The sequence below is a fragment of the Lampetra planeri genome, chromosome 3, assembly GCF_965212315.1.
Source record: "Lampetra planeri chromosome 3, kcLamPlan1.2.h2, whole genome shotgun sequence".
In the NCBI taxonomy this organism is placed as follows: domain Eukaryota; kingdom Metazoa; phylum Chordata; class Hyperoartia; order Petromyzontiformes; family Petromyzontidae; genus Lampetra; species Lampetra planeri.
The window spans coordinates 24,778,197-24,794,975 of NC_136109.1; the positions used below are offsets into that span (position 1 = coordinate 24,778,197).

General features: G+C 40.8%; 1 protein-coding gene across 7 annotated transcripts; it reads left to right on the forward strand.

The window, feature by feature from the left end:
- The first annotated feature begins 1,513 nt into the window (after positions 1-1,513).
- KIF23 (kinesin family member 23) lies at positions 1,514-15,952 on the forward strand. 7 transcript variants are annotated; one of them, XM_078624680.1, is made up of 24 exons: positions 1,514-1,629; positions 3,224-3,293; positions 3,787-3,915; positions 4,010-4,115; positions 4,255-4,391; positions 5,084-5,199; positions 6,088-6,258; positions 6,765-6,818; positions 7,338-7,450; positions 7,688-7,809; positions 8,371-8,473; positions 8,940-9,019; positions 9,170-9,289; positions 9,685-9,859; positions 10,293-10,448; positions 10,818-10,984; positions 11,483-11,656; positions 12,417-12,596; positions 12,833-13,135; positions 13,280-13,513; positions 13,823-13,908; positions 14,577-14,655; positions 14,854-14,924; positions 15,019-15,952. In XM_078624680.1, the coding sequence occupies exons 1-24, from the start codon at positions 1,616-1,618 to the stop codon at positions 15,032-15,034; spliced, it is 2,976 nt and encodes a 991-aa protein (XP_078480806.1). In that variant the 5' UTR covers positions 1,514-1,615; the 3' UTR covers positions 15,035-15,952. The 7 variants fall into 7 exon arrangements, with proteins under 7 accessions (XP_078480806.1, XP_078480813.1, XP_078480834.1 ...); XM_078624687.1 differs by having other exon boundaries at positions 10,296-10,448; XM_078624708.1 differs by lacking the exon at positions 12,833-13,135.
- The last annotated feature ends 827 nt before the right edge of the window (positions 15,953-16,779 follow it).

Sequence of the window (16,779 nt, forward strand, 5' to 3'; positions counted from 1 at the left end):
GGGGATTGTTGTGTCCGTCCGTCGTGCATCCAAAAATGGGAGGGGTCGGGCTGGGTGGAGAGGGGAGTGTGGGGAGGGGCTGGCTGGGGAGGGTTGGGCTGGGCGGGGCTGGGTGGGGAGGGTGGGGCTGGGTGGGGGGTGGGAGGGGTGGGGCTGGGTGGGGAGGGGCTGGTCACCCCGTGGTGCCCTTATAAAAAATCAACGTTTAACCTACTCACGCCGGCTTGTGCACGCCCTCACAGTCGGGCATATTTGCGGAATACACCACGCCGCCGTTGACCCTGGCCATTGACCGAGCAACCCAACGTTCCTATCAGCTCCCTCCGCAGGAATGTGTTTTTGAAATACGTATAATGCCTCGTAAAGGGCAAATACAAGAGTACATCCTAAATTTCTCGTCCAATACGATTCAATACCGTTGACAGGGCAGGTCTTAGAACGATCAGTGTTGTTTACGGTTTTAGAATTTGAATGATTAGCTCATCTGGCTGAGGCATTGTATTTCTGTGTAATATAAAAAAAAATCAGTATTGTTATTTTCGCGTAGTAACACTTGAGTCCGAAACACATTTTCATGTTTACTTTGCACCAGGTGTTTTATTTTCATTTGTTTTTACGTGGGTGAACTGGCCCTGCAACTTTCTTCCCCAACCCACAATGATCACCTCGCAGTTGACTACCCTATACATTTTCATGTGCATGAAACATGCACATAACTGTATGGGTCCTGTGTAACCCTGAATCATCCGTATTAATGGCACTGTCCACAACCCTCACTATCCGACTTAAATAAATTGTCCACGACAATGCATAATTCATGTTTTACCAATGCAGTAATGTTTATGGCGAGCTATTGCCATTAAGTAGACAACCAGGGCTGCGAATACTACGCCTAACATTTAAACGGGCCAAGTGTTTGCCTGCTGCTCGTGAAACGCTGATGGAAAACATTGCTCCAAAAAAGGCCAATTGTTCGTCTGACCTCGATGTTAGATTTGAAGCTTTCGTGACTGCAAGGATTCATACTCTTAGTTTTTTTTCGGTAAAGGCACTTATGTAAAAAATATATATAAATAATAAGATAACTAAAATAATTATATTTCTGTTATTTATTATGTATTTTATTTTTTACCTACGTGATTTTACCGAAACAATCTAAGAGTATGACCTCGATGTTGTTTGTTCGTCTGCTATTAATCGCTGGTGAAACGAACTCCTTGCCCAGCAATCGGCACAGATGGACTCAGCATTAAGCCCACGGGCACGTGACGGCTGTGACTGTCGACCTTTGAACCTTCGTCAGTTTTCTGACGTCACCAACAAACAAAAACAAAACCGGATACGAAAGTAAATCTTACCTTGAGTTTTTACAATTTTATTTTAATATTCCTACGGGTCGTTAACAACAAAAACAATGCTAATCATACACGACCTACAGTATTTTGCTGATTGCAAAAAAAAAACAATTCCCCGAGTTGACTTCCGGCGAGCGCTGATTGGTTCGATTCGAATCGTCGGCGTAACGGTCGCGGCATTTGAAACGTGGAGCGCGAAGACGAAGTTGGTATCGGCGGCGGTGTTAACAACGACGGCTCTTCTACACAACACCCCGACCATGTCGCGTCCCCTGTGAGTGCGCCTTGCCAATCGGCACGACAATGAGCTCCTTTCGCCGCGATCGTAGTTGGACTAAAAGTGCTCCTTAGAGGGAACAAAGCTGACGGCGTCGGAGGCCGCCGCGGGCGAATGTGTTGAGCGACTTGGCTCCAATCCGATGGCACGGGACTGCGATGATTTTTTTTCCTTTTATATAGTTGTTTTATTAGGCCGAATGTTTTATCGGAGGAGAAACAATATGCGTTTTCAAGCGGTGCAATGAATTGCGGCTTTTGTTGTCGTAATACGAGGAACGTATAAAGAGGTGCTGTTAACGTGTGTGAGGTGGTGATCAGTTGGTATGCGGCAATCCCGCCGTGGTTATGCTACTGACTCGTGTCATTGTCATTATCAAACATAACTTGTCTCTTTACTGTTACCAGCAAGTGGCATGATCAACCAGTGTATAGCTCACCGCTAATATCTATCTCATTTGTGTCAACAATCTAATTTATCAGACTAGAGCTCACGACCAAAGTGTCTTATTAATTATGTCCATTATAAACTATTGTATGTGCTGTGAAATGGATGTTAAAGATCTTTGTACACGGGCATTCACAAGAGCGGGCGATTTTGTATTGGTGTTAAAAGTCCAAGTGTCACTAATACAGTACAGTATTTGGAAAATGTCCAACTGCTGTCTACATACCATTCGATAGATTACATTAATTTATAATTAGGCAAGAGCCTAAGTAAATTTTAACAAAGGTACCATGTGCTTCTGTATAAAAAATAAATAATTGAATCCCAGTCAGCTGTTGTATTGATGACGTTGAATTTCCTGTCTCCAAAATCCCTCAAAAGAGAAATGGTTTGCATAGCTTATAAGCATGACGTTCGAGACAGCTATATCAACAATGAAGGCAATATATTATAGAAATTGCGAAACATAAAAAATCATCAATGCAGTTATTTGAAAACTAATTGCGCAGGAGTATTTTGCAAGGAACACTTGAAAAGAAAGTTGTATTTTTACTTACAGCAGTGTTTTAAGTAATAGACAGGGTGATATCTGTGGTCTTTAAACGTGTAAAGATACTATTATCATTATTTATAACTTTACAATATTTTGTTGTAGTTTTTATTCAACAAAACCTGAGCTGAAAAATAATACAAACCTGTCCTCTAGAACACAAGTGTGAACTTTTTGTGGAATTCAAGTGTGAAATTCCACGTAAAGGTTTCAGGAAAAATGCAGTTGCAGTTTATCTATTCCTTTGGACAATTTCTAGAGAACAAAATTAGAGTATAAACCGCTTGTATAGAAACACAATTACACATGTATACGCATAATTCTACTGTAAGCGTGAACTCTTTACATAGAATAGACTCCAGTAATTTTCTAATATTTTGTTTTAATCCAGAGTAGATTTTTACATATACAATAATACAAGCTTAATAAAATGTTATACTTGTGCAATCAAATGCATATCTAAAGTCCGTTGTGTAACTGTAGACTTGTATGCCAGTAATGTGAAGGAGAAATTAATATGGAGTTGAGTAATTGCACCAAAGTAATATTATGTAGCTGAATACGCAACGTTTGTGTTTACTTTTTTTATTGCAGACGACCTAAAACGCCAAAGAGGCCAGGCATGAAAAAATCTTCAAACTCGAAGCCCAGAGATCCCGTTGGGGCAAGTACTATTTTATATGTTTACACACTGTAATAATGATCACAATACAGAATACTAACCGATTACCAAAATCACCAACGATAAAATCCCCAGGAACATGCCTGATCTTGTCAGATCTCAAGCGCTTAGCAGGGTTGGGCCTGGATCGGCGATTGGCAAGCATTAAACGTGTTAAAGACTGCAGGGCTATGTTGTGGGCATCGTAATGAAATGCAGCCAATTCATTATGAAACTGTGCAATGCCCCCACGTGGTCCATCTATACCAACCTACACTGTACGGTGAAACAACCTTCACTACCTAATTGTGCGTGAAGGTCCTCATTCAGCAGTGGCTTGAAAAAACGGATGGATGTAACGGTCAACATTGCCATAATTTGTATACATTGTATATTTTATGATATGTGACAACCAGCCTCATGGTCGCATATTACGCAGACAGTATTATGGATGAATATAAAATTAATCTCTTGTCTGTCCTGCTGGCTTGATCAGGTGTACTGCCGAGTGCGACCTCTGGGCGAGGATGATAAGGAATGCTGTGTGGAGGTGATAAGTGATACCATGGTACAGCTGCACCCACCGGAGGGGGCCCGGGCATTCCGCAACGGAGAGTACAAGGAGGTGGGATGGCTTTAATTATCATTACTTCACAAAATGTAAGCCGGATAGAGCTGTGCAGCAATTGGTACTTAATGTCATTTAACTTTGTTTTTAGACCCAGTACTCCTTCAAGAGGGTGTTTGGTGTGAATACAACACAGAAGGAGCTGTTCGATATTGTGGCGAAAACACTGGTGGATGATCTGGTTCAGGGGAAGAATGGTAAGTCTGTTGAAATGTTTTGCTTTTTAACTTTTATATGTAAAGATTTTTTTTTTATCTTGGGGGAGGGATATGGAAGTGCCATTGGCGAATGATGTCTCATCACGATACATATGTATGGACCTTTTGTGTTTCTCAGGTCTGCTGTTCACATACGGAGTTACTGGCAGTGGAAAGACATTCAATATGACCGGCGCTCCTGGACAACCAGGCTTGCTCCCACGCAGCTTGGACATGTTGTTCAACACCATTTCCAAGTTTCAGGCTAAACGATATGTGAGTAAAACATTCGTGCCAGTTTGTGTTCTTTAGCTTGTTTTCTTCGTGAAGTTTTTTTTTCTATAGCAAAATTTCTGGAAGTGTGCCAAACCAAAATCTAGAATTACATTTGAATGCAGTTAGGTTATTAGTTTCACTATAATACACGTTCAAAATAATTTGCTGTACGTGTATAAGTTTGCGGTGAGCTGTTATTTTTCAAAAAAGTCCTCTGGAATAATTCTTTAGTATACACATGAGAATTGTCCCGATATTTGGTGTTTGTAAAGCGACCTATGTAAACATGATTTTAACGAAGATATGTAATGTATAACATCTATACTGTCTCAGCATGTCTGTAAAATAGAGCCTAACAGCTCATTGGGCCCTTCCTGCTGAAATTACTAAACTATCTGGTTGTTCATACTTATTAGCTTTTGTCAAAACAAGATGGTGAAATTATTTTAATATTTGCTATGTATCCACATAAACGTGAAGTTATTTTAACATAATCTAACATTGGGACTTGTTTCAAAGGATGCTTTGTAGTGTAACGATACGTAGTTAATGTATGTATGTTGAACTTTTTTCTCACTGTACGTAACCAACCGTGCTAATTGGAGGTGTGAATAATACACTTAAAATCTTTATAAATAGCTAAATTGTTGTTTAAGGCAGAGGTCCTAATTAAGGGCTGTTTTCCCTTGTAGGTGTTCAAGCTGGATGACAAAAATAGCTTGGAAGTGCAGTCAGAGGTGGACGCTCTTCTTGAAAGGCAGAAACGAGATATCTTGCCTCCGGCCACTCCAAAATCGACCACGTCAAGGTGAGGCCTAACATTTGGCAGTAGATTTACTTGCAGTGAACATTGTTTTGTGTTATACAGTGAAATTCTTATCTAAAACTATTTGGGAGACGCTTTTCACCGATATTACTGTATATACAACACATCTCTTATCCACGAAGACAGCCCCTGATAAACACGGGACAATATTAGTGATTTTATCTACTTAAAGGTGACTTGTGTTGTCTGCAAATTAGCCATGAGTAATAGAAGCAATCTGTCCATGGAAAATAGGGGTTTCTATGGATAGATTCTGGGCATGGATAACAGGAGTTGTGGATAAGATGAGCTCCACTGTATTCCAATTAAAATACAGTTGTGGAATTGTTTTAAATCAAGTTGTTTATTGCTGTTACATTGATGCGGGTGGCGTTGAGGTCTGTGCTCAGCTGGTGCTGTTTTTGAATTCGGGCAGCTGTCCATGATACAACCAGATTCCCAAGTGCAGCGAGTTAATGTCTCAACCCCATTCACCAATAAATGCACAATAAAAAACGAATTGAATTTGGTTCTACACTTAATTTGGATGAATTTGTCTTTAAGAATTTAAAAATGTATTTCACCTTCGTGCGACGAACATTACTCTGGAGCAGGGTGGGTGGGAAAGTGCTCAACCGAGAACCTAGTGTGGATAAGAGATTACAGAAGCATTTCTGTGAACTCCTTCCATGGACCGTGCTGTTCTATGGGATGACGCACTTCTGTGACAGTTCCAAGAAGACTTATGATGTGATGCCAATAGCACAATCGGAATAAATTTTGGGAAAAATATAACATTTTGACCTTGTTAGTTTTAAAAGAAATGTGTAGTGGAATAGACACAAAATACTAAAAAAACCTAAGCTTGGAATTGTTTTGTCTTTCTTGAAGGTCAAAAGTGGACACAGAGTTTGCAGAGATCATCACAGTGGAGGAACACTGCAAGGCAGAGGGGGTGGACGAAGACAGCGCTTACAGCGTCCTTGTCTCGTATATTGAGATATACAACAACTATATTTTTGATCTTTTGGAAGATGTGGTTGTGGATCCCATCCGACCCAAGTAAGAACTTGGATATGCGTGGTGTATACTTAGGCTTAATCATTCCTTTTTCCTAATGAGTCAGTTTCTAGGGTTTTCTTGTATATTGGCGTTTAAAAATATATATGTTATATAAATTTTCGAGCAAGAAAACTAACTAATTACTATTTAAAGCTTTCGTGATTGCAGGGATTCATATTCTTGGTCCTTTCGGTAAAGTCACGTAGAAGGGAAATAAGTCATGTAGAAGGGAATTTTTTTATTATTAATTATAATAAGAATTTCATTATGTATAAATTATTATAAATAATTAAATTATTTCCCTTCAACGTGACTTTATCGAAAGAACCAAGAATATAACTAATTACTGTTTTATAATTTCTCTGACCTGCGTGGTAATAGTGTAATGCTTCCACTCCCGGGTGTTTCCTTGGACACAACTTTTGGGATCTTATGGCCGCTTGTTGCTTGGGGTGGGTCACGCTGGGCATTGCTTTTCACCTCTCTGTCACATGTCCCTCTGTTAGGTGGGCAACTTGTGCCACTCCCACAAGTGGGACGACGCGGAACCCAGAGTTCATGTATGTTCCGAGAGTTTGGTTGTTACTCAAATGCCAAGCGGCTGCTGTATGCACATTTGTCTTGCACAGCCTTTCTGTAGAGTAGTGCAATCTCCTTGGCATGCCAGATCCACATGCCTCCGCTGCCGTGTGGCTCTCTGCTGTTGGCCGTGCTGCACGCACACGAGATGTCATTTACTCCCGAATTGTGTTTTTTCAAAGCAAATATATTCATTGCCATCATGGTGCATGAACATTCAAATCCTGTATTGCTGCTTTTTACATTGATTGCTTGCCTGTTCCTTCTGCTATAGTCTGCAGTACTTAAGAGCTTTCTGAAAATATTTGATAATGAATGACAATTTTTGATGTCAAAAATGTACATCATCTATTCATTACCATTTTAAAAACTTCATCTAACCTATTAATTGCACTTGGTAATCTTTATTTTACGATTATACATTTCCCATGTGTAATGCAGAGTATGATATAGCCCTATAAGCTTGCACTCATGAACTGATTGCAATGATCTTCCCTTAGACCACCACAGTCAAAAATGTTGCGAGAGGACTCGAACCATAACATGTACGTGGTTGGCTGCACAGAGGTGGAGGTGAAGTCCACAGAAGAGGCATTTGAGATGTTTTGGAGAGGTACAGTTGGCACCTTTTGACTTCAACAATGGGATTCTTTTATTTGTTGACTATCCTACGATTTATTTCATTTTTGTTTTTTTTTTATCAAGAACAGGCAAGAGCAGACGCTATACTGCATTTTGCAATGCATCCTGTTATCTGTGCTGTAGGCGGTTCCAAGCACCAAGTGATTCCTAAGCTGCTGTAATTGCTACCATTTACCTGCCGATGTGAATGACACGTTTCTGTCCTCAGGTCAGAAGAGACGGCGGGTGGCAAACACGACGCTAAACCGTGAATCGAGTCGCTCCCACAGCGTGTTCATCGTCAAGCTCGTGCAGGCGCCACTTGACTCGGACGGCGAGACGGTACTCCAGGTAGCCTCCTCGCAACGGATCATACTGACTCGCACAGATTGTACTCCTTTTACTTTATAAAGGAGGGGCGTGCATCCTACTGCATGGGTGTAGTTTTTACCGGCCCATTGGTACCATGGGCACACTGTACAATGCAGTGGGTCGTTTGCAACAAACAGGCTGCCACACCCACCTTTTCTGTTAAAGTGATATCCTGTTCCAAAATTTTCCTCTTGATGCTCGGCCCATGGAGATCGAGGAGATTCCCAATGTGGTCCGCATTTGACAAGGTTTTCAATTAATTTATTTGAAGTAAGATTGGACCCAAAAATGTAAACTACTGTAAATATGTATCTAGGCTGTGTCCCAGGCTGTCTGACATGACTTTGATGCTTCATTCAGGCAAAATGACTTAAAATATCTGTAAGGAACTCTATCAATGTCCACTTTACCGTAACTGGTTTGTTTTCTCATTAATGAACCCACACATTCTACGTATATATACACACAAAATGGGAGCTGTTAATTTTTTGGCCTGTGTTTTTGATATCCCTGTAATGACAATAAAATACTATTGCACAGGACAGGGAGCAGATCACAGTGAGCCAGCTGGCCCTTGTGGACTTGGCTGGCAGTGAGCGCACAAACAGGACGAAGGCAGAAGGCAATCGTCTCCGGGAAGCTGGTAATTATTCTCACTCGCCCATCTTTCTTTTTAAAGGAAACACCATTTTAAACAATATATTGTGCATTAACATTGCTGTATCTGTCACGAGAAAGTCATGAGCAAGTAGGAAATAGTGATGTCACATCTGGCAAAAATAACTGCTCCATTTTTTATTGAATATTCATTTTATATTTATATTATTTAGTAATAAATTAGTGTGGACACGAGCAGCCACATCGATTAAGATGCATATATACAACACAAAATGGCAATAGCTCTCAGAGCACCATCTAAGGCATATTTTAGATATTTAAGGTTGAGTGTTGTTGGTCAATGTTGACAGTCATAAGGCACCTTCATACGGTAAATATTAATTCCTGAATCGCAGCCAGTATGAAGAGCGGCATAAACATTGTAAAGCACCAAGTAAAATAATGTATAATATTCTTGTTTGCTCGTAAATTGCTTTTTTCCTCATGTATAGGAAACATCAATCAGTCTTTGATGACACTGAGGACGTGCATAGAAGTATTGCGAGAAAACCAGATGCTTGGAACAAACAAGGTATGGTAGCAAAATGTTATTAATGCTATTTCCTTTGTGATTTATTTTAATGTGTAGGGAGTTAAATGTCTTATATAGTACCGTGTTCAAATATAAATATATTTTAAAAACTAGTGATTTAATTCTGAATGCATTATGCTTCCTTAACAGATGGTGCCATATCGAGACTCCAAGCTGACGCTCCTGTTCAAGAACTACTTTGATGGAGAAGGAAAAGTGCGGATGATTGTGTGCGTGAACCCCAAGGCAGAAGACCATGAAGAGACACTGGTAGGAGGCCAATCTCCATTTAGCTTATGTGTTATTACATGCAAGCAACATCAATATTTTAATTGTATGCCATATCTCCTATCCGAGTTTTTTGCTACATTGACTTCCATTCATATATATCTTGAATTAGTGAGGCAACTGACTTCTTGTCTGATTGTAGGAATGGAGCCTTGTACTTTTGAGGGATGCCCGTGAAATTGGTGTGATAAGAGTATGGTGTGATAAGCATTAATAATGGCTTTGCAGCTGATGACAAATACATGTTTTGTTTGTTATAATAATACTTATATATTATATCGTGTCAATCATGCTAATAGCATCCCATAACGCTGTACATTATTGCCAGGCTATTAAGATCTCTGATAAGTGTTGATGCATTTTAAAAATTCCTGCAGCACGTGATGCGATTTGCGGAGATGACCCAGGAGGTTGAAGTGGCGCGGCCAGCCGACAAACCCATATTCGGACTCACACCGGGACGGCGAAACCGCTACCATGAGCTACGCATGGAGCTGACTCGCAGGCTGGAGGAACGTGGAGGGCCTACTTTCTCCAGTTCAGGGGACTCAGGTGCATGGACACTACCTGATGCGGCTCTTAACAAAATAGAATTTAAGCAAATTGACAACACAGTAATAGCGCCCATTGGGCAATGAATATGGGTGCATAGCTCTACAATGTTTTCAAGTTGTACCGTGTGCTCTGCATGATGCCCAACTGTTGTGCTCCACGTTCTGGGAGTTTCAACACTTCAACACGTACAAAAGTTCCCATTACGTGGAGTAAGACGTTGAACGTGTGATACAACCTGAAAACACCATAGACCTGCACAGCACAATTGTGAAAACGTATGCAGTAAAACAGAGTGCATAGCTGGCAGTATAGTTTGCCATTTTTTGTTCATTTTGCATTAATTTGTAATCCTGTTATTTCCTGCATGATAACTATCACTTATTCACTATTTCTCCAACTAATATTGATGACCTTATTTTTGGTGATGTAGCAGAGATGCAAATTCTGTCGCTGCAAAACTTCCCGCCATTCCCGTCGTTGGAGCTGACGGACGCGAGTGACGAACAGACGCTTTCGGTGCTTGTCAGCCACCTGGAGATGTGTATTCGCCAGAGGCAGAACATGCGGGACGAGTTGGCCCGGGCTCGTAAGTGCTGCCAACAGGCACACATGTATCCACGGCATCCACTATCAGATCTTAATGCACAGCACATTTCATTATGTCGGGTAAAAGTGATAATTAAATTGTTGACCGTCAACAAATTTAGAAACATGCGTTTAGATTATTTGGCTATACACATTTCCACATGGTAATACACTTCATTGAGCTATCATTAGTAGCCAGGTCACTTCTGAAAAAGAGCTCTATAGCTCAGTAGGCCGTACTTGGTGAAATTAACATAGTTTAGTTTATTTAGCTATCTTATTGTTGTTGCTACCACTCTGCCACGTGATGGAATTGTTTGAAAGAATTATGGGTTTTTGCTTTCTCTGCTATTCCTCTGTTGGCGAGTAGAGGGTATCTTGCGAGCAGGCCTGCAGGAGCTGGACAATAATGTGATGGGGCGTGAGAACTGGATCGAGACGCAGCAGGACAAGTTGGCAGAGAAGGACCGGCAGCTAGCAGCGCAGCGTGCAGAATTAGAGCGCATGGAGAAGAAGGCCAAAACGCTCGAGTACAAGGTATGTGTAGAACTCGCAATGACATTTCTGATGAATTGTTTTTGTTGACTTTTGACTAGAGGTGGCGAACATACAGCTCTCAAGCCAAATTTCCCTCAAGACTTCATTTCACATAGCCCATGGCCAATTGAGGCCTCGCACTTGGACTTGCACATGATATGATAGATCTGTCACTGCAAGCATCAGAGCCACACTAATTTGCTACTAGAAGGGAATATTTTATAACTAGCAACACTATCAAATGTTATCATACTTAACCACCTCTGTCACTGTAACAGCCTCTTGTAGTCACAGAGGTGACTGATGCGTTTGATTAATTTTCAGCCTACAAATGGTATTTAAAAATCCAATTTTGCAATCTATAAGGAAAATGCTCCGAGCCCCACTTTAGACAATGCTTAAGTGTTCTGAATTTGTAAAAATAATAAGCTAACTTACATTCTGCACAGTGTAGCCTTCCAAGTGTTTTCTATAATTGTGCCGTATGCACGTTTGCAGATCGACGTACTGCAGAAAACCAACAACATTCACGAGGATGACAAACGGCTTCTGCAGCAACAAGTGGAGGAGAAGCGCAATGAGCTACAACGGCAGCTCGGCGACAAGCAGCGGATGGAGATGCGAATGCACGGTGTTGTCAGTGAGACGAAGAGCAAGTGGGAGCGTGAATGTGTGAGTGTTCCCCACATGTCTTATCAAATTCACTTTTTTATGTTGAGATAAGTGCTGTTTTTTCGATGAAAAGTAGTTTGGGAAATCAAAAGCAGGAGTTCTCCATATCCAGCAACTGTTTTATACCAAAAATATTTTCAAAAATATATCCTCCCAAAAAATATACCTTGCTCAGGACCAGGAGAAAATGTCTACATTTATATATGTAAAATTCAGTAAATTAGGAGAAATAAGCTGCAGATTATGAGTTCCATCCAATCACAATGGTAATCAGGAAGTGTACTAAAACATTTCACAATTAGGTTGGTGCCTTTGGGCTGGTAAAAAAAAAAATGGTTCAATCTACACAAGTTAACACTTATTGGATCCCACTGTTGGCTTGGACACTGCCTCGAGGCACAGTGTTATATTTTTAGCAAAGTCGTTAACAACTAAATTTCGATTTAAAGCTTTCGTGACTGCAGGGATTCATCTTCTTGGTTCTTTCGGTAAAGTCACGTAGAAGGGAAATAATAAAATAATAAAAATAAAACATAATTAAATAATTCTCACGACGTTTCGGCCACAACGCAAGCAGCCGTCCTCAGGTGAAGACCAAGTCTGTCGGGGAGACAGCGTCTGAATGAAACACCACCACGCTTGGAGCGTCTTTTTAAGCTGGGTTGGAAGGGGGGAAGGGCGCCTTGACAAAAGAATTTGCATATTACAAACTAGTTACGTAGTTGTATTACATTGCCATCTTTGCCACATGCTGGGCTAGGATCGACGCGTGGCAGCCAAGCAGATGGAGATGCAGAACAAGCTGTGGGTGAAGGACGAAAAGCTGAAGCAGCTAAAGGCCATCGTGACAGAGACAAAAGGGCCGGAGCGGACACCACGCGAGCGAGAGAGAGTGCCACCCCCGCGTAAAAAGCGTTCCGCCTCCCCTTCACCTGCACCGGTAATTACTTTTCTGAAGTTAACATTCGCACTGCACAACAGTTATGCATTCGATAGGAGTTGTACTGCAACACGAGGAAATGTTTGTGTAGAGGCTATGAGTTTTGGGTAGAGAAATCCGAGTTATAATATAAGCTGACAGGTTCACAGCTGATTCATGTGATTTTCACATTGTTTAACATGTGTTTACTGAGAGGATTGTGGGTGTTTTCATCGCTTTGCGTGCTTGTGGAATAGCCAACATCTGTCCACGTCTGCACGGGACCGCAGAGAGGGCCCGTGGCCTTGCCACGCAATGCCTTAACCAGCCGCCGTTCCAACTCCCACGACAACATTTCTGTTGCATCCTACGTGAACGAGTGGGAAGGGAGGCTGGGGCCTGGTGAGGCGTGGAAGGGTTTGCGAAAGCATCACCAAGGCAGGCAGGCAGGCAAGATGGCGGCCACTCCCACCCACATGGACAGGTGTTTGAGAAGGACCACAAGGAAAAATGAGGCTGCAGAAGAATGCTTATCAAGCAGTGAGGAACAAGAGAGGCAAGTGAGTGAGGATAGTGAAGGACAGCAGGCCAGCCAGATGCATCTCAATTACACAAGTGAGGACATACAAAACTGAATTTCTTTGTAGCATATATATTGCTGTGTGCACTGATTTCATTAGCTCTGTATGTCCGCACTACTTTAGACGGCACCCCCAGTGCCACTGAGGCACAGGAGGTCACATTCGGCTGGGCCGGAACGCTGGATCGACCACAAGCCAGCGACGAGTGTGGATACGGGGACGGTGATGCAGCCGTCGGTTACCAATTCCGTCACGGTGCTCATGCCGACAGAGCGTGCCCTTTCCAAGGCGGACAAGTACATGCTCACACATCAGGAACTCGCCTCGGATGGAGAAATTGAAACTCGTCTCATCAAGGTGAAGTGAATAAGGAAATCTTCATTGGTTAATCTTGAGTGCTTTTTTATTATTTGTAGAAAGTGTTTGTTGCATTCTCCGTTTTGAATTTAGTTATAAAAACAGTATTGATTTCTGCATGGAAACGTTTGCTGAATGAGTCATGCTTTGGGTTAATCTGGTATAGATTCCTCCTTAAATTATTTAAGAAAATAATTGGCCAAAGGACCTGAAAAAGGCATTCTAGACTCAGCGAGCATGTCTTTTGTCTACTTTGTATTCTCATAACAGGAATGCATGTCTGAAATTGAATACGTTTTTTGTCTGCAGGGCCAAGTTTACAAGACACGAGGCGGTGGTCAGTCCGTACAGTTCACAGACATTGAGACCCTAACACAGGAGTCGCCCTCATCCAGGTACTGTCCACTGTTTTTACAAGTTTTATTTTTGTGGATTTTTACAAATATACAAACACAGACATAATTTCAACCGTGATGACGGTTACAAACTGAGTAATCATTGGAAAGATGTGATTAACCATGCAAAAAAGATTTAACTACACTTATTTGCCAATCTTATTTGACAGACAACCATTACTGTTTTACCATGTTTAGTGGTGGTCTCCCTGTTACAGGTTGAGTCACAAACCGCACCTCTCCATAACAAAGGCTCAGCCTTTTGTTATGGAGAGGTGCATAACAAAGGCTCAGCCTTTGTTATGCAGTCTATTCTTAGTCTCAAGCCTCACCTTACCATATTAATAATAAGTATGCGGCCCTTGCCCCACCACCTTCTCCAACCATTATAAAACGCAGTGGTAACTCCTGCAATCTCTCATTTACTTGATACAGCTGTCGTGGCTGTGACGGTACCATCTGAAGACGGAAGCTTGTGTTGCCTCAGAAACGTCGTGATTTTTATTTTATTTTACTTTTTAATGTTTTTACCTACGTGACTTTACCGAAAAAACCTAAGAATATGATTTTTACATTGCCTGCATTTACATATATTCGTGAGAATGTTGGTATATTTTTTCTACGTTTTCTCATGATATGCAATGCTGCACCGATCCTGACCTCTGTAGGAAGCGCAAGTCAGACCAGCGTGCGCCTGTGCAGCGATCAGATACACCTGACTCTGAGTGGACCGACGTGGAGACAAGAGTGAGGACAAAAGTGTTGTTGTTTATCATTTTGAGTCTTGAAATAATAAGAAATCCAGAAAACAAATTGCTCTTATTTTGTAAACAAATAACTTGGCTGTCCCAGGATGTGTGACATGAGTTTGAAGCTTTTAAAGTTGCAATCAAGCATGTCATGATGACATACTCGTTATTTAAATGCATTTCTCTTTCTCTGCAGTGTGCAATTGCAGTCGAGATGAAAGCTGGCTCCACTGCTGGACCAGGCATCCAACACCATGCTCAGCCCAAGTATGTATCACGAGTTGCATTGCAAAGCGTTTTGTTTTGGATTTGTGCTTGAATGGTGGAAAAATCTGACTGTAATATGTGACTTTTTCAACAGACGGACGAGGCCTTAAAAATACCAACGTCTGGACTTCGAATATACGATTTGGGATCCACGCACCTTTTTAATAATTGGAGCAACCAGTCGTGGCCTGGATTTTTTTTTATCAATAAACATTTAGGTTTGTCGGAAATTGCTTATGATAACTCTTTGTACGCATATGCAGGGCCTCTACAACGTGTATTCATTGCTCTTCAAACTTGTGATCTCTGTTGAACTGAAATATGGAAAAAAAGGAGTTTTACGCCAACTTCTAGACTACACATTTTACAATATTAAAATTTTAGTTTTAATGTGCACTTTACATTTCATTTGCTATGCTGTATTGTGTTGTTCTTTAGTTCCTCATGAAATGTACTGTCACATACAGTATTGCTAAATTTATTTTTGGCAGATTAAACACATTTACAAAATACAGAGCCGTAACAAAAAAGTATTTTAGATCAACTTCGAGGATGTACAATTTTTGGTTGGGCCGTAAAATCCTCACTGTTGTCATTATTACTGTTACAACAGGTTAGTCTCCTTATTTTAAACATGAGCAGTCACTGCTTTAAATAGTAAATTTAGTTTTCGAATAAATGGTTTTAATGACAATGATGATTTATTTTTCAGCTGTTTTTTTGTTCAATGCCACAGCACACCCGTTATGTTTTTGTGATTATTTTTGGAATTTTGATGCAGTATTTTTTATTTTAATTCATGTGTATTCTTGAATTCAAATACTGTGTGCTTCCACGGATATTTTTCAGTCATTCCATGAATTCCAGTTTGAATAAATCTTGAATCATTGTGACTGATGCTCTCACATTTTGTACCGTAAAATGTATTTTAACCATAAGTTGAATGCTTCTCACCTGTGCGCTTGTATTTATGCAACTGAACTAAAATGTGTTATCCTTGTAGAAATAATAAAAAAAGATGTAAACACTTTCTTTGTTCTTTAGTTTACTTGAATTCCATCTGCAATTAAAAGGTGGTGGTATATACCTACCATATGATACTCAACATGGATAGGGGAGCTGTTTAGTTGTAACTTGTGCTAGATACAAATTGTTTTCAATCAACTGTCCCCCCCCCCAGCCATGTTGCAAGAGTTAAAAGTAAAACTACACACCAACAATAACTGCGTGAAGCTCATGTTTTTTCACCCTGTGGATTACGGATTCATGCTGTGAAAGCAAACTAAAGGTAAAGGTGCACCTGAAGATTATTGCTCAAATGCATCTGGAGGACATTTTGCCTACTCTTCCATACTAGCCAGACGTCTTGGAAGAAGGACGATTACCCAACTGGTGTATCCGTTTAAAATTAGGAGGGATTTCAGAAATTTTAACATTTCATTTGAGCGAACTACCTATGTTGTAACAGCTTACCAATACTAACATCAATAGTGTTTGGGCAAGATTTATGAAGAAATATGTTCACAAAATGTGTATTTTCATTAGAAAATCAACATTCTGCAAACCATTGTGATTACCTCGTGGATGCTTAATTTTTGTGTTTCTGTACATTTCTTTGTACCGTTGAATCTCCAATAATAGTGGAGGTTCATTTAAGATACTGACTTGCCAGAATATTTGTTTAACATATCCCGTAGTCTATACCCCCTATACAACCATGAAGCCTTCGGAGTCCGTTCACCCTGTATCACCGTTATCCCGATAACAAGATCAGCGTCGCATGTATCGGGGTTCACTCCACACCGCCACGACGCCCTGACGCTTCCATAGTACAGTACAGTTTTTTTGGGTTACA

Coding starts and splice junctions, on each gene's coding strand:
- KIF23 (XM_078624680.1), top strand. Junction 9,290..9,684: donor AAGACCATGAAGAGACACTG/GTAGGAGGCCAA, acceptor AAATTCCTGCAG/CACGTGATGCGATTTGCGGA. Junction 11,657..12,416: donor GCAAGTGGGAGCGTGAATGT/GTGAGTGTTCCC, acceptor ATGCTGGGCTAG/GATCGACGCGTGGCAGCCAA.